Consider the following 18,414-nt stretch of genomic DNA (forward strand, 5'->3'; position numbering starts at 1 on the left):
GCTTTAAAGCTGGAAGTCCGTGAATTGTTGCTTACAGAAATTTTTGAGAATGTGTCCAGACTCTCTCTGTACCGGTACCCTGTCCCTAAGTGCTCACTGTTGCTCATTGGTGGAGAATGATACGGGGCTGAACTGACCTTTGGATATTGCCAAGTTCATTCCTGTGTTCCTATGATGCTGAAAAATTTGGCCCTCGTCTATAAACTCAAGGGTCTTAAAGGTAGTTAGGTTGTTAACAGTGTCTGGTTGTCTTGCTGCAGGTCTGGATTGAGAGTCCAGTTTTCCTAAAGATTAATGGGAGTAGTTGTGTTCATAGAAAAAGATCTCAGAAGCCAGCTGAGGAGTGCATTGCCTAGACCAGGAAAAAAACTAGGTAGAAACACTGGTGGCAGCACAGAAGCAACCGTCTGTAGGCAGCTGTCTGAATAGATTTGAAGAACTACGAAAAAATAAGAAAGTTGCACCGTTTATGACCTGTAAGATTCTTCAAATCATAATTCAGTGTAAAGTTCATAGTGATCGGGGGTTCATTTCTGAACATCGTTATGAAATTTCCACAGGTACAAGATTTTGGGGAGGTCAGGGAATGCTTCATACTTAATCTTGCTCTCTATGAAGACAGTGACAAAGCTCCTGTTGATTTTAGCTGGAAGAAACATAACCCAATGATGCCGTTGCAATAAAGAAGCTTGGCGTACTATGTACTCAATTACTGAGAACCTGTCCTAATGGGTAATTTTTAAAGATCCAGTGCTAGTAAAGTGATTTGTTTTAAAGTAACTTCTCTTACTATTTTTTTTTTATTAGGATTAAATGTTTTTTTGTATAAACAGATGTCTTGCTCACATCCCGTGTTCCCTTCCTGCTCGATTATACAGTGAGCTCACAATTTATGTCACAAATCCAGTGTCTTTCCCATAAGAACGGACTGTTGTTGCAAGAACAAATTTGTATTTAATTTCAGGATTGAGTACTGTCTGTAAGAGAGCTTTTAACACAAACATTCCCCAAACTGAAAAACGCAAACTAGAAAGTTACTGAGGGAAAGTAATTTCTGTAACTGGTTTGGGTGGATATTTTCAGTTTGCTTGTAAAAAAACTCTTTGCAAGTCATAAAAACCTCCTTATAATTTTGAAACACATTTCATGACTATGCATCAGGTCTACTGCCTGTGCAATTCTCAATGCTTTAACAGTATTAGAGTTACTGGAATTGCTCAAAGACATCAGAAATAGAAACGCTCCGTTTCTCACTGGAATTTCAGTTCATTGGCCAAGCAGAATTACTGCTTTCTCCAGGCAAGTTTTTGAAAAGACATTATTCCCGGTCTACACCCTGTCTGTCAATACATGATCAAATTGTCATTCTAAAATAGTTACTTAGAACCACTCCGTTGTAGTTCTTACATACAGTGTGACCAAACCTACTTGCTGTCAGAAATTGGGAGTAATAACTAAAGGAAAAGAAAAAGCTGTCTTTACCACGTGATTGTCAGCACTAAATGGCTGATGTACTGGATGAAGAGATGTTACTTTTGCCTCTGTTTGTCAAGGCTGTGTCCTAGTTTATTACACATCTGGATTTCCAGAGGAGCTGAGTTTTGTGCACGTCCTGAGCTTGATGAAAGACTGAGGAATGGGACATGGTAATGTGACTGTGGATATCATGGGCTGCATCTTCACGTATACTTTAGGCATTGCAGCCTTACTCACTTGCCAATCTGAGGTGATTCTCAGCCCTGAGTGAGGCCTTCAGGCTCCTCTTCCAAAGCTTGGGAAGAGTTAGATACTTCGGGAAGGACTCCTCAGGAACCGGCAGAGCTGGAACCTGTGTAACCCGTGAATAAAACGAGGCTTGGGATGGAATTTAAACAGTCTGGGGCATATCTGCATGATTCAAAGCTCTTGCTTCAGGTGAGTTGGTATGACTGCAAAACAGGACAGGATCTTGCGGTGCTATCTGTTCAGGCTCCAAAAGCGACAGAGCTGCGATAGCATGATGCTGAACCAAACAGCCTTCTTCCCCTAGGGCTAAATGCAGTTCTTCACAGCCATGCTGTTTCTGGTTCTGGAGGCAACCAAGTCGTCGTTGGCGCCAGGCTACTTACACAGCGCACTACCACGTCGTTTAGACAGACTCGAAATGAATGTGGTTGAAACCAGGTGCCTCCCTCCTCCTGAGCATTCACTTGGAGCTACCTACAATCTTGTCTGCAAACAGAAATAGCAAAAGTTACTCTGTTAGATATCTAACTCTAATCTTTCCACCAGGGGTGCAGGAGACCTCTCATTATCTTCACACCCACATTTCTTCACTTTTGATTAGAATTAATTACTAACTTTTTACCTACTGTGTGGCAGTAGCAGACCCACCCCTCCCTGCGTTTCTGTGCAGTACTAAATGGAAATGTGCAGGTACTTTCTGCAAGATTGCAAGGAACACAGGTGCAAATCTGAGTCAGGTCTAAGACTATGCAGAAGCAGAAGGTAAGGTGGCTTGGCAAGTTTAGCAGAGCATAACCCTTCATTTGCGTGTATTCTTAATTATATAAAATAGTATACCTCCTTAGCCTCACAGAAAACTGGTTTCACAGGCAGGGAAGTTGCCTTCTGGTAAGGAACTATGCATTTTATTTATTTGGTATGTCCAATGCAAGGAACCCACAACCTTATGCAAATATTTACCGAGTCTTGCAGCTGGCCAGCAAACAGAGAAATTATTATTGTCCCAGTTATAGAAATGGGAAAGAATTAAAAAAGAGAAACTGTAGGCAATAGTTAGAGAGGTACAGTAGGTATCTGCTTTAACTAAAAGTGTGTGCTTTGACTGAAACAACACTGCAGCAAAGCAGCAAACCTTTGATCTAACCTGATAGTCTCTCCCTTATTTTTAAACCTGAAAGTTTTCTGAATGGCTGCAGTTTGTGTTGTGTCAAAGTCAGAAATGTCCCAATCTTAGCATTTCTAGTTCCTGGCTGCATCTAGGGATCTGGTTCCCACTCAGAACCTCACTGGGGCCCACAGACCATGAGAAGCGACACCCCCTCCTTGGAGGGGGCAAATACGCAGAGTCCAAACAGAGCCTGTTCCAACACAGAGTGGCCAGAGAGCCATTTTCTCCTTCTAATTCAAAGCCACAGGTGCTGCCTGACTTCATAAAAAAAATTCAATAATCACTGTCCTTACCATGAGATAAAATTAGAAAAGGTGAAGGGTAGCCACCTGTCCTGGTTTCAGCTGGAATAGAGTTCATTTTCTTCCTAGTAACTGGTACAGTGCTGTTTTGGATAGTGTGAGAATAATGTTGATACACACTGATGTTTAGCTGTCGCTAAGTAGCACTTAAGGATTTTTCAGTTTCCGATGCTCTGCCAGCAAGCAGGTGTACAAGAAGCTGGGAGGGAGCATAGCCAGGGCAGCTGACCCGAACTAGCCAAAGGGATATTCCATACCATAGAACGTCATGCCCAGTGTATAAACTGGGGGGAGTTGGCTGGGAGGGGCGGATCACTGCTCAGATATCGGTCAGTGGGTGGTGAGCAATTGCATCGTGCATCACTGGCTTTTTTCCTTGGGTTTTATGTCTTTTTTTCCCTCTCTTTTTTTGTTATATTCCTTTTCATTACAATTATTATTATTTATTATTATTATTGTTAGTATTTTATTTTACTTTAGCTATTAAACTGTTCTTACCTCAACCCATGAGTTTTACTTTTTTTTGATTCTCCTCCCCATCCCACCAGGAGGGGAGAGGAGTAAGCAAGCGGCTGCATGGTGCTTAGTTGCTGGCTGGGGTTAAACCACGACACCGCCTCACAGCCTTATCCAAAGTCTGGTGAGTCTCCTGCAGGATGGACTGAGAAGGTCCTAGGAACAGGTCTCCCAAATCCCCAGAAATGCTGTAACCGTCACATTTTTGCACTCTTTATAAAATAGTATTGCTATTTCCTTTCAAAGTGCTGCTCAATCAGGAAGGGACTCAAGGTTTTGGGTAACAAATGGCGATGTCTGCCTTAAAATTCTGGACAGGTTAATCAGCTAAACAAGGTCACAGAGTAGGTTTGTGTGTTTGTACATGGTCATCCACGTTTGCATGATGCCAGTTGCAGCCCCTGGTAACTAGTGGTCTCTTGGAGCGTGCCTTGGGACAAGGCAGGCCAGGGAGCACGACAAATAGCCACCACAGGTGAAGCTACGCTGTAGCGTTGAGGGAGTTTAGCTATATGGACAGGAGTCACAGTGTACCACCACATAGTCAGATGGACCCCAGCCCGTTTTATTTACTAGGTTACATTACAGCCTGTGGCATTAATGGCATACCTCTCAACTTAAGGGAAGGCAAGTTAATCCATTTAATCTCGGCCCTAACGTGCAATCCCGTCTCAAGCCCCCTAAACTCCAGCGGGGAACAGGAGAGCAGACACACCACTGTGCCCAGTGTGCCCAACTAAGCAGCATCTGAGTCTTCACAGGTACACACTTCTGCATTCACCAACTGGTCCTTCAGCACACTTAATGTGCCCTGCCCTTCCAAGTAAAGTAAAACTACGTTATCGTGCCTCCCGCACTTTCGCTGCCTTGTTCAGACCAAGCACCTCGTTGTAGGTGTTGTGACATAGTTGTAGGGGACCATGCAGCTGATTTGCTCCAAATCGCACGATCACAGAGCAGCCACCAACTGTCTTCCAATTCAGATATGCTATAGAGAAGAGGCAACTACTAAAACAAGGTCACAGGGCTAAATAAAGTTCACTAATAAACAGGGAAAACATTAAAAAGCTACAAAATGTCTTACAGAAAGTTTTCTACCCTATGAGACACAGAAACAGTAAACATAAATCACCAGTTTTGTCACAGAGAGAACTGTGGTACTGCAGTCAATATAATTCTGATTTAAGTCTCCTAAAGATCACCCCACTTCCCGCCCTTCTCCCACAGTCTCTGAGCACTCAGGACCATATCCTAAATGTTCCGTTGACTTCAGAAGCAAAGCTAAGCCACAAAACACAGCACAGAATTGATTTTTAAGAAATTATGCCAAAAATAGCCCTGAAATACTTTTAGTGATCTATTCCTACAGCAGAGGAGATGGTTTATTTTACCAGCACAGTGGTACAGACAGATTTCTGTAAGGCTTACGGGAAAGTGCAATGCACTACAGCAAAGAGCCTCAAAACTACTAAGCTTTTGTATCTTCGTTTCCCATCAGTAAGCCCATTCATGACAGTTAAGTGCTCAGAGGAATCGGGTCCTAAGCTATTACAAAGCATAAAGAGCAAATGGCTCCCAGAGTCACCTGAGAACTTTTTTTTTTTTAATTTCAGTGGATAAAGGAGATGCTAACTAATGACTGCCTAACACAGTTCTGTATCATTCAGTGGTGTGTGACGCTTTATTTAATGTGAGAACATGCAATAAATAATACAACACCATATCATTTCTGGAGATCACAGTTCTAATGTTTCTTGTTGCTGCAGCTTGCTTTCTAAAACCTGTCTGGACGATGTCAAGTCACACACAAGTTTAATTCCCTCTTCCCCACCCCCTCAGACTTTAACAAGTATTGCTATGATTTTGTTTTCATTAAAAGCCTCAATGGTATTTATATGTAGCATTCTCCTTCAGCACAGGAGGACCCAAAGGTGAAATCAAGCAGCAGATGACTGTTCACCACAAAATGAGTAATCATTTATGTTCCAAGCTAAAATAAATACAAACAGAAAGCTCACTGTTCTAATGTCTTCATTTAGCAACTTTTTTTTTTTCTTTTAAACACAGGTTTTGTAAAAACATTTCGAGCCTTGTGAATGGTCATTTTATTTTTGTTTGCTTTGGAAAGCCTGAAGTGAAACATCTATCCTTTTAACTTGATGTCTTCACTACTTGCCTTTCCCCGTGGCACAGGGGTGATGGTTATACTCCTCCATTACATACTCTGGTTTAACCACACAGCTTTTCAAAACAGCCCCACCACTAAAATGAGCTGCAGCTCTAGGTTTACACTCACCATCACCATCACTTACAGTTACCGATGAACAATTTCACTTCTAAGCACACACATTTCCGAACAGCTGAACTGCTCCACAGTTTTCTGTGTTTTTCTTATTATAACTAGCTCCTTCATTTCAATGGCATCACAGTTGAGCTCAAGTCTGAAATGCAATGCTCCACCTAGGGCAAGTGCTTATTTTTACTCAAGTAATTACAGAAAAAAGTTGACACTGACATTTACCAAAATATTTCAGAGCACAAACACCACCCGCTGAGCTGAACATCAGAATTCATGCCTGCTAGTCTTGTTTTTTCCCCTCAGCGTATGACTGATTTGACTTATGCCCGACTTTAACAAAATTTCCAGATCTCTGCTAGAATTATAGTTGGTAGGAAAAACTCCTAAACATGCAGCTGAATTTCTGTTCTCATGCCCACATTACTACTTGTCTTTGATGAAAGGATACAGCAAGACATTCTAGACCATTTCATAAGCTTAAAACTTTACGTGTTGAAGGAAAATTCTCTACTAATACATCTGGAAGTCTGCAAGGAACTTTCATTTCTTTCATAGACACCAATGAAAATCCCAGCTTAGTCCCACAGTCTAATCTGGATGCTTCTTGCTCAACAGCGTTAGCAAAGCAGGAGCATTGGTCCTTTGATATTGAAGCTAGAGCAGGAACATTTCTCTGCCTTCCAACAATCCCACTTATGATTTGGTTACTGGTCATGACCCCGTTGTTTATTGTATAAGTGAATCATAAGAATTACTGGAATTCTTATAAATCCCAAGTAAATAAAGGGGAAAAGAAAAGCCCACCTGTAATCAGACACCATGTAACTGCATGTTAATGGACTGTTCAGTGCCCTACTGGGATATGTTAGAGAAATGCTATGGCATTATACTCAATTTCAAGAGGCCGGTAGATGTTTTTAAATGAATAAATTCTATTTGTATAATTACAGTAATGACTACAGTTCATACCTTACGCACAGCAAGTAAAAAAACCACACTGGAACTTATGTAAATATTACTAACGTGTACACTATGAAAAAGCAATTCATGTTAATTAAAAAACACCTTAAGTTTAAAAGTTTACCAGAAACAGTTACACTAAGCATTGCAATCTTTGAAAGCAGAACAGAAGTTGTTTACAAGGATCCAACAGTAATTGATATCCAGCTGCTTGGAGCTGGGCTGCAGACTGAACGTGTACTGAAAGCTGGGCTGAAATCTCCTCTCGGTTGATGGCAGCAGCAGTCATGCTGCCGTTTCCTACGAGCCTGGAATTTCACCCCAGTCTTTACATTCTTCGTCGGTTATAGTGGAGCAGTGAGTAGAAGAAAGATGACTAGAGAGCAGCCAAGTAGACTCACAGTTCAAGAATCCAATCTTCAAGCAGCTGTAAGGTCTAGGGGAAGGAGAAGGGGGTTTATAGCACAGTTAAAATGAGTCTCTAAAAACTGGGAAAGTGGCCACTTCAGTAGCAGAGCTGATGACAGGATACTGAACACCACTCATAGAAAGAAGTAAATCTGAGGTTCAGTCCTTGGTGAAGACACCATCGTATTCGCCTTTGACTAGAAAGGAAGGCAAGCACAGCGTGTGAACGTGTAAGTGCATGTATCGCATGCAAGGCATTCCAGGAGCTGAACGACTTCTCTGCATACATCAAGACATTGCTAAGAAAAAAAATAGCAAAGTTTTTTAGCCCTCAAACAATTGGCTAGATGAACTTGATTTCAAATCCAACTTTACACATTCTTGATAAACAGAAAGGCCTCAACATTGAGGACGAAACATTTTTAGCACCAGCTGCTGGCTTGCAAGTGAATACTTATTCGCAAGAGACGAATATAGAAAGACACGTCGTCCTTCACCGAGAGGCATCTTGTTTTAAGGCAATATCAAAAATGACAATATAGCCACCACAGAAACTGCTCCAGTGATCCCTGATGCTTTATGGCACCCACACGGGTCCCATTGCTGAGGGAAGGTAGGAACTAAATTGGCGTCTGTCCTCCTCCTCCCCGCCATGTGCCCTGGAACGCTGGAAATTTCTGACATTTGTGTGTCACTAGTTGTCATAAAGCAAGCTAGTTTCTTCCTGTATCCTAAAACCCTCTGTAGCCGTTTATATTAGCCATACTAACCACCATCAGTAGCAAGGAAAACACTGAGGAATTGCTGTCTTTCCTTACCACTAACCCAATTAAAAAGTTGTTCAATACGGTAGCAAGTGTTTACGCAATTAATATGAATGAGAGATTTGTGAACATTTCCCACAAGGGAAATGACTGTAGCCAATCTGGCCAGATGTGCTCCTGCAGCACACAGCACCCAGCCTAGGGTTGGTTTTTCTTCTTTGCTATCAAAAAGACTCAGTTTACTTACTCTTTAGTGGAAATACAAGTATTTCAGGAATGGAGGCAGTAACTTCTGAATATACACGATATCTATCAAAGGAGGAGGTAAGCAGTTTGTTCTCAATATCCATCACTTTGTGGAACTCCATCACCCATTTTTATTAATAGTTACAGCACCTGGGTATGCAGCTAAGAAACTGAAGAACATGAAGGATATTACCAGAATCACTTATGGCTAAAGGCAAGGAGCAGAACTGCATCACAACCCTACTTTTTCATGATTTAAAGGTGTGTTAAAATGTACGAACTGAGATTTTCAGGAAATCTATTATTTGGCTTACACAGTAAGCTATGCCTTGTGCACTGTGTTCTAGACAAAGTTGTATTTAAAAATGGCACACAAGGTTAAGACACTTTACGCGACGCCGATGAGTAATCTGTGCTTTCATAAATACAGTAGTATACATCCTATATACAGATGCTGACCACGAGCCTCTGGGAAGGCTGTTAGCCAGCCATCCACAGAAAGAAGGGAATAAAGATAGTGGGGAGCGTGGTGGAGGGTGCCAAACCTAGGCAGACTATTGATGCTAATCCCACAAGCACTGAAGCAAGAACACTCCTCTGGTCCCGAATAATCATCTTCACAGTCTCACAGAACTGGAGGGGAAAAAAAAAAAAAAAAAGGAAAAGATCAGAGTTAAAGAGGAAAGCTGTAACCGGACGGCCGGAGATGCCCACTCTCTCCATTACAGACTAGGGGTTGCTGCCCCAGCTCTCACACGGGCTCCCTGGATCGCAGTACAGGGTGAAAAGCGAGCCTGGCACCGGCTCACGACCAGACCTTTAGCCCCAGCACTGCCTGCGGCTCCGAGTAGCTTCAGAGCATTTTAAGAGCATATTAATTGTCTTACGAATTCAGCTTCGCTCTCCTCGCCACCCGAAGCCAACAGAGGCCAGGCTACCCGCCTTTCCGAGCGGCTCCGCACCCGCGGCAGTGCCCGCTGCGGGGAGAACGGCCGTCAGGTGCGGCCGGGGGCGGCGGGGGGTACCGGGCAGCAGCTCCCGGGGGCCCGTGGCGGCGGCTGACCTAGTCCCGGGGAGCGGAGTGCCCGCCAGGGCCGGGGCCGGGGCCGGGGCCGGGGCCGGGGCCGGGGCCGGGGCCGGGGCGGGCAGCGCGGCCCCCGGCGCCGGCCGCCGCCTCTGCCGGCAGCTGCGCGCCTTGCCGGGCGGAGCGGCTCCCCGCGGGGCTCCCCAGCGCCGACGGCCGGGCCGTACCTTGTCGGTCTGGAAGCTGACCGGGGCTCCGTATCGGCAGTAGGTGACGAAGTGCTCGCAGTTGTTCCAGAGCAGGCTGTAGGCCGTGGCGCCCACCAGCTTCTCCGCCCGGCGGGCCGCCTCCTCGCTGCCCAGCACCTGGTCCTCGAAGAGCCGGTCCATGTGGTTGACCAGGATGCTGCCGCCGTAGGCGAAGTCCTCCACCGTGTCCACGCGGATGCTGGCCGTTTTGGTGATGACGCCCAGGATAAGCCGCTTGTTGGTCACCACCTGCTGGATCTGCCGGCGGTCGCCGGTGAAGGCGGGCAGGATGTCGGGCATCAGGTGGGCGACGCGGTTCTCGCCCAGGTAGATGCCGAAGTGGATGAAGAGGGTGCGGGGCACCTCCAGCAGGTCGCCCCGCTTGAAGCAGCTGGTGTCGTAGTAGCCGGGGGCCGCCGGCTGCGGCGGCGGCGGTTCCCCGCCGGAGCCCGCGGGCAGGGGCCGGACGTGGACGAGGAGCAGCAGCTTCTCCAGCAGCAGCGAGGCCGCCTGCGGCACCGGGTTCTTCATGGTCGGCGGGGGGAGCCCTCGCTGCCGCCGAGCAGCCCCCGCCGCCGCCCGGCCCCGCTTTTCTAGGCTACCGGGCGGGGCGGGCCGGGCACCCGGGCCAGCCCACCGGGTGAGCGGCGTGCGGGGAGCGCCCGCCCCGAGGAGCGGCCGGGCTTTATTGGGGAGCGCGGCGGGCGCAGTGAGCCCATCCGGCGTCCCCCGTCCCGGCCCCGGCGGCGGCTCGGCCCTCGGGATGGCGCGGTGCCCGCAGCCCGGACCCTGGGGCCGGCTGCCACCCGCAGCTCTCCCCCCGCCTCCTCCCGGCGCCGCCCAGGTAGAAGGGCCGGGAAAAGCGCGTTCAAAGCCCTTCACCGCCCCGGGGAGCACAGCGGAGAGCTCCCGGGGCCGCAGCCGCTTCGTTCGCCTTCCCCCGCCGATGGGACCTAAGGGGCTCTGGGCGCCCGCCCCGGCGGCCGCGCTGCCGCCCCGCTAACCGCGGGGCGAGGGGGGCAAGCGGCGGCCGGCTCGGAGGTGGGGGGGCTGCCGCGATGCTCGCTCGGCGGCGGGAGAGGGGAGGGGAGCGGAGCGGAGGCTCCTGAGCGCGCCTTTCTTCCTCGGAAGAAAACAGGTCTCCGAGGGAGAGAGGGAAGTCACATTTATGAATCAACTCGCCCGAAAGGTCCGCCAGCTAAGGCGGAGAGGCATTCCCGTCCGTTTTGTTTCATGCTAAGCCGTTATGTAAATGGATAAATCCTGGCAACAGAGCCCACAAAAGAGCAGCCCTGTCAGGTCAACAAAGCCGCCCCGTCTGAGGCCAGTAAGTTTCAGGAGCCGAGCAAATTCCCGCCCCCTCGGGGACTGCGGGATGATGGATGGGACAGACATTCATCTTACCTGGAAGAGTGGCAGGGGAAGGGGCCGCCCGCCCGCCCCCCTCAGCCGCCGCCGCGGCGGCTACAGCCTTTCACCGAGCCCCCGCCGCCGCCGCCTCGCCCCGACCCGCTGCCATTGACTTTTGTTCGTGCCGCAGGCGCTCCTGCTCCGGCGCTGGCGCTCCGGCTGCAGGGGGAAGCTTTCGCCTCTGTGGCGGGGGGAAAGCAACGCTGGAGGAGAAGTAGTTTGTTGGAGCATCTTGCCCCAAACTCAGGCTCTAAAGCTGCCAACGTGCCCGATCTGTCCTCCTGCAGGTTGGGGACGCTCAGGCAAACACCGCAACACACGCGACGCCAAGGGAAGCAAGAAGAGGAGCGCTAGTGCGTAACAGCTTGGCGCCTCTCCCCAGGCAAACTGTGTTGAAACAGCAAGTTATTTTTCCTTCCTCACTCACTTTAAACCCGGGAGCCTGTGGATCAAGAATGACATCCCTAGACCACCCTCGAGCTGTAGAACCCCTTTGGTCACACCAGCAAAAAAAAGAAAAGGTTCGCCATCTCTTTTCTTTCCATCAGGGAACAGCTCTGGTATGAATAGAAAGGCAAAGGGGATGTGAAGGACCCAGCAGGTTAGAGCCCCCTACCACCATGGATACTGAACCAAGGTTCAGGCAGGATCTCGTGCACAGGAAAGATCAGGCTTCTCAGTGACCCACAGCGAGTTTTCCACTCCTCAGCGAAGAAAATATTTCCGGGGAGCGGGTTACCTCACTGCTTGCCAACAAAAAATGATGGCCGATGTTGCCCTCCCATTTCCTCCTGCTTGGAGCAGAGAGCAGCTTCCTGGGAAACTGAAGATTATCCTCACCTTGCCTCATCTGCAAAGAGAGAGGCCCACCATAACCTCTTGTTTGGTTGCTGACTACAGGCCAGAGCCCCAGCACTTCTTACCAGCGTGATCAGGCATTTGGGATTTTCTCTGGAGAGTCTTGGCCAAATTTTTACGCAACAGAGGCTTAGCCCTCTCAAGCCCCCTACTTCAAATCACGTCACTTGCAAAACAGAAAATACCTTATAGATGTGGCTGGTGATGCTGGTAGCAACCCTGTGCATTAGCCACCAGGCACACGTAATTACATTATTAAACCAGCAACTTTTCAAATCCAGATGTTTAAATATATTTGGAAGGTTTGACGCTTTTGCTACCAGTAAGAACGGGTGGAGGAGGGGGAGCTTTTCTCATTTTTAAGTCGTGCGTTATTTTTAAGGGACAAGGGAAAAAGATTAAAACCCCTCATCATGATAAAGGGTCTCACCCGTTTGGTGATGGTCACAGTGGCTGGTCCAGAGCTGGAGCGTTGTGCCACAGCCAGAAGGCTATCAGAGACTCCACAGAACGTCCCGGCACAGAAAGGTTCCTGTCTCCCTCCTGCAAGGATAAGCACTGGTCCTGCCCTGTGCTGCCATCTCCAGAGCCCCCCTCCCCTTCCCCAAAGCTGTCAAGGGAGCGTCTGGATGGTCTTTGTTGAAATAGGTGTTAGAGATGCTTCAGTCCTACAGTTCAGATTGCTCTCCCCTGCCCAAAGGAACGTAGAGGAATTCAGCTGAACTCCCTGGCAGAAACAGACATTTCCCAATGGGATCTTTTACTTGGAAGCATCCTTTGTTTGCTTTCTTAATGCCAGTTAGCTTTAATCCCAAAATCACCAGGGTCGATTTCAAGTAAATCCGGAAAGGAAACCAGGATGAAACCGAAGAAGAGGAATCGCCACGAGGAGACTCAAAGTCTTACCGCATGGGAGGGTTTCAAAGAAATAAGGTGAGAGGTGTGACATTTCTGCAGTGTAATTTCCTCATACCTGAGGCACTAATGAGCCTCCTCTCTCCCTCCCCCCAAACCACTTGCTCGCTCTCAGGCCTGGAAACCCCAACCCCAACCGAACAAGCACAAAAGGCATTACACAGCAGAGAAGTCTGTGAAATGGCTTCGCTCCTCCAGCCAACACACACACCCAGTGGCAGCAAGTGAAATCCACCCAGGTAATGCTTCGCCAGTACCTTGCAACTGTTGTGAGCATTACTGTGTGCAAAGTACTCAATACAACATATCAAAGTCATTTCTGCATGAAACCATTCTGATTCTTGAAAGGCAACCTGCAACCCAACATTTGCTGCTTTCAAACCTTAGGGACTGCACTCCTATTGCTTTCAAACTGCCATGATGCAAAACAAAATTCAAAAGGTATACTTACAATTATTTTTCCTCTGCTCTGAAGGCGACAAAACCCCCATATTTTAGTGGAAAAATGGCTTCACTGGAGATGGCTAAACTGAAAATGCACTTTGTGCCTCAAACACTCTGGCACATCCTTTACCTTGGGTCACTTTTGTATAACTTTTGTACCCTTAATACACAAATTGCAGTGGGAAAATCACTTTGAAATATTAAACAGCAACCATTGACAAAGTATTTGTTTGGACTGTTAGCTGCTATAGAATAATTTAATGATAAACCCCATGATTTCTTTTCGAGAGTTAGGTGAGGTGCAGTTAGAAAGCTGCGAGAGGTAAGAGAATGCAGCCTTTGTTTTGTAGTGCAGATGAGCCACAGCACAAAAACTTCCTCCGTAAGAGGTGTGAGCCAGTTTCCATGACACTGAAACTCGTATATTAGATGGAACCTTATTTTATACTCTAGGCATTACTCTCTCTCTCCATCCTGCCGTCACAGCTAACGCAGTAGGGAAAAAGCAGGAAAGAAAGGCAATTGGAAGGGTAAGTTCTTGCCTATATGAGGAACAGCCCTGGTTTAACAAGCAGGCAAAAGGCATTTTTTAACTGACTGAAGTTAAACCAATGCTGACTGCATACATGCTCACCTTCGAGTACAATTTACGCTTTACCAAACCTTTCTCAATTACTCAGTCTCTACTGTAGATGAAGAAACAAATGCAGCTTTAACAAGCTTTCAGGTCAGCTGGGATTGCTGGAACAAGTACAGGTTCATGAATTCAAAACATGTTAAGGAGGTCAAGGAGAATAAAATCTTTGGATAGGGATTTTTGGAGGCTATAATTTGTGAGAAAAGTATCTGAAAAGCAATGCCACTTGGTTTAAGCTGGTGCACTGAAAGAAATAATGGACAGAAAACATGTTTGTGAAGGATGGTTTCACAGCATCCAAAAGGGCAATTCCAGAGATTAAAAGTAACGCCTTTGTATTCCCATATCCAATCCATTTGAACTGTAGCATTTTCAGCAAACTACAGCTTCCATTGTAGAGCTGTAAATGACCAGCTCTCTAGAAAACAGTATCATTTACTTTCTCAGTTTTTGTATTTAACAAAGACTAGGGACAGAACAGACAAAATCTGAAGGAAGAAGAGAACCGGCAAGACAATGCATGAAATTGCAGGCAAGTGAAACAACCCCAAAACAAAGAACCTTTGAACTAAGTATCACTCTCTTCCAGTAGAAGAAACAACATAAATGACTAAACCAAATTTATACTTTATAAATGTTTACTTTTATTCAAAAATTATTGCATACACATGTAGAGAGTCTCTTAAGCAGCATACTGAGTGAACTGCACATATTTACTGTAGCCTTTTTATCCTTGCAGGTTTGCTAGTGAGGTCTATCACTTTTTCTTTATTTCCTCTCAACACCTTTGTCTGTTTTGCTAAACTAATAGGCTTCCAAATTATTAACAAGAGTTTTCTAACAAACGATGACTGTAAACATAATAAAAGCAGCATGCCGTTTTCCCTTTGAAGTTAAGTTGGATATTTTTCTGCAATGAAGTAATGACTCATTTTTTACAACTAGACTGAATCATGCTGTATACACAGATAGTACTTACGACTTGCTAAGAGAATAGTATGTTTAGATGGATAAAGCGTTTGCTTATGACACCTTCAATTCACATGAACAAAACCACAGAAAAGGTGGGAACAATTCATTGTATAGTCCTCATTAGCAAGCAAGAGGCCAGGAAATTGATCATAGTGGTAGCACAGATTGAGATTTAGGAACAACTAACAGTTTTGGTGACAATTCAAAAAAAACTTATTTTCATCATTTTATCTGATATTAGTAATGTCTCATTTTGTCAGCACTAAACAATACAGTCCCCCCAAAATAAAGGAAAATATTCATTTCTGAATATAAAATGCCTGAACATGCGGAGTAATATTTCTATGGCTTCTGCAGAGGAGATACAGACATTTATTGGGCCAGAATTTCCACCTTGATTTTGTCCCAGGAAGTATGATACAGATTTTTAAGTCTCTGCTTAATCAGGTGAAGTAGTTTTGGAGTATCCTAATTTGAACATGCTAGTCATATTGTGCAGGAAGGGAGATGGGGAGGTGATAACTGCCAGTCAAAAGAGAGAAGGAGCACGCTGCATTCAACATGGTATTCCTTCACAGTACGAGACAGACCTTTCTGTGGGAAGTTTGTGGACCTTTCTGTGGGAAGGGCAATGCAAACAACAGTCAAATGAACTTAATCCAGGCAGGACTCTGCTGCACAAAACGAGGACTCAACAGCCCTGAAACAAAACAAGGTATCCCTCCACCACCCAGCTCCCCTTCCTCCCTGCCAGGACTGCACCATCACAAGATGGTGCCTGCTAGTGAGCAGGCACACTAGCTCACACCACTCTCCTTTCCTCACCTTCAAATTTATTCCCACGCCAAGATCTGCAATTTACTACTAGTCAGTGCTTTCAACCGATGGATTAATTAGTAAGAGATGTTGGAAATCTTAATAGCAAGGTCTGTCATTAATGGGACAGAGTGCTGGAAGTTTGGTGGATCACAACCAAAGGTCAGCATTTACTACCAGTCACTCTGTAACAGTAACAATTATTACTTTTCTTTATTGCCCAATGGGGAAAGCTGTTCCCCAGTACCAGACAGCGCTGACTTCACAGCAATGCGCAGCAGGTTACCCAGCCTCACTCTATGCACAGGACAAACACAGCTGACAGGAGCTCAACTATATCGGTCCATTGAATTTTCAAATAAAGATTGAGAGAAGGAAAAGAGAGATGGACTGAACAGGAGGTAATTTCCATCTTGGAACAAAGATTATCTTGTCTCAAAAGTTATGTTGCAATTTGATTAATTCTATTTTACAGGAAATAAATTAATTCTTCATCCAATGTATTATCTAGACAGGAAATGTTATCAGTCACAGACAAAGCTATTAGTCTGGTATTACTCAAAACATTTAGCTAAGCCTCTGAGAGATAACTGTCACTAATTTCTACTCTTTGACTTTAAAAAAAAAAAATCTCACTCAAGAAGCCAGTTCTTGCTTATAACATGTTTTTATACCACTCAGTGTTAAAAGCGTATGTATTAAACACCTGTTACTCTATCAGTGATTTTAAATCAGGAACATTTTTGATCTGGAAATCCAAAAGCATCTGTCCAAGTGCTTTGCCCTGTAAGAAAAAAAAAAAAAAACCCAAAACAAACCAACATTTCATTTTACTATCTAAATATACCACCTTTGTAAATTAAATTTTTAAAAATGGTTTAATAGGGTATTTTTCCTATAATCAGTGTAAGAATTCAGTGTTTTCTAAGTTTTGTGAGTATTTATCTCTACATATACTTATATATAAATTTTGGGTGAGTTTTATCAAGCCTTGGATTGTAGGTTATCCAAAGTTATATTTATCTTTTCCATTTATTTGGCTTTCTCACTTGTGAATCAATATAATTAAGTAAGGAAAACTATACAGTTGAGTTTTCAAGCATCTAAACCTGAACAGACTGAATAGTTTCTTCAATTTATTTGGTACCTAGTGCTAAAATAAATTTATTTTGGGTTCAGTTCTGCTATCTGATTCGTACATAGCATCATCTTATTTTGTGAACAGTCTTCTTGACTATGCTGAGGTTATTTGTACATGTAAGCGTTTCTCAGCCTATGGTGGCAGAACCGTGCTTTGCTGTAGCCATAGGATTGCCACATTAAGGGATCTCCAGGTTTAGATGTTTCAAATATTTAATACTCAAATTGTACACTTGCAAAAAAAAAAAAACACGTTAGTTTCAGATTCATGTAATGTTGTCAACACAAAAGATCTCCATCTATTTTTCTCTTTCAGATTTATATTAATTACCAGTATTTTAACTATAGGAGTCATAGGCTAAGCTAGAGGAGTTGTCGTACAGTTAATGGTTCCTGTATATACAACAAAACACGTAATCAGAATTGTCTAGTAAATCTGCATTCTCCAAAACGTGACAGCCTTTTTGAGAAGCTAACTTTGCTGGTGCATCTGAAAACACAGGTAGCACATCATAAAGAGCATAACTGATTTGAAGACTCTCTTAATAGTTTCTTGTACACATCTTTTTCACCAAATATTCTACATCAACTTTCTACTTCCCTATGTTGTTTTCAAACCTTAAAACAATTAAGTAGATAATGGGTGTTAACAGGAAATTAAAAGGAAATAAGGAGTCAAAACGAAAAGCTTACAGTTCCAGCCCAAAAGCTGGTTATAAAGAGACTGTGTAATACAGTTATAAAAGATAACTACATTAAAATCAATGCTTTGATACATACCTGTGGGTCACTTCTTAGGGATGCTATGCCACCACCACCAAGGGAATTCTTCAGAACAAAATTTAATCCATGGATTCCTGGCAACTCGTATCTGTAAAATAAAATCTACACATTGTTTCTCAGGAGATTTTGTAAGAAATACTTGTACAGGACATCAAGCAAAAGACAGTGTGGAAAAATTTCATGCTTCTGATGGCATCCCACTGCAGAGTCAAGCCTAAAAGTTAACTGAAGATTAACCCAGAGCCTTCCCTGCCTTCTTGTTCCTTCCCCTTACTCCAAATCAACAGTCCTTACTAGTTTTAAAGTAGGACCATAAAGTAATCATCCTCCTCTTATTCAACGTCAAAACTCATTCAATGGGGTTGTTTTCTACATTTTTTTTTTCCTAAGAGTTAAAGCCCATATAGAAAGCTCCGTAGGCAAGAGGCTGAAGATCCAATATGAAGTCAGAGAACACAGTGGGCAGAGAGAAGTATTTTTAATATTTCCTGGTTCTGATACTGAAAAATACAATCGCTTAATTCCTGGAACTCACTTTGCTAACAAAGGCCACCAGCTCATGTGGAAGGCATCCTCTTTATTACTGATAACTATGAGTCACTAGATCAAACTCTTATGATCAACTACAGGTAACTTTATAACAAATGAGAAGTAGAGCTACATTTCCACGCCTTCTTGGAGCCATGTACTTTGTTCAGATAAAATTTTACTTTATTGTGACAGACCTATTTTTCTGTTCCACTGCCACTGTAAGCATTTTTCCATCCTTGCTTTTGACT

General features: G+C 44.7%; 2 protein-coding genes across 2 annotated transcripts in view; both read right to left on the reverse strand.

Moving 5' to 3' along the window:
* Positions 1-6,815: 6,815 nt before the first annotated feature.
* Positions 6,816-10,191, reverse strand: LRAT (lecithin retinol acyltransferase). Its single transcript, XM_050896113.1, has 2 exons — positions 9,640-10,191; positions 6,816-9,021 (listed from the first exon to the last, which is right to left on the reverse strand). Exons 1-2 carry the CDS (start codon positions 10,189-10,191, stop codon positions 8,869-8,871), a joined length of 705 nt encoding a protein of 234 aa, XP_050752070.1. The 3' UTR covers positions 6,816-8,868.
* A 4,363-nt stretch (positions 10,192-14,554) lies between these two features.
* LOC127015575 (uncharacterized) overlaps positions 14,555-18,414 on the reverse strand; it is a 70,902-nt gene continuing 67,042 nt past the window's right edge. Inside the window, exons 19-20 of the mRNA XM_050895587.1 lie at positions 17,633-17,723; positions 14,555-16,496 (exon numbers count right to left, since the gene is read on the reverse strand). Of these exons, the coding sequence (XP_050751544.1) occupies positions 16,422-16,496; positions 17,633-17,723 (166 nt within the window). The 3' untranslated portion in view covers positions 14,555-16,421. The remainder of the gene's footprint in view (positions 16,497-17,632; positions 17,724-18,414) is intronic.

This window comes from Gymnogyps californianus, chromosome 4, assembly GCF_018139145.2.
Source record: "Gymnogyps californianus isolate 813 chromosome 4, ASM1813914v2, whole genome shotgun sequence".
Classification (NCBI taxonomy): domain Eukaryota; kingdom Metazoa; phylum Chordata; class Aves; order Accipitriformes; family Cathartidae; genus Gymnogyps; species Gymnogyps californianus.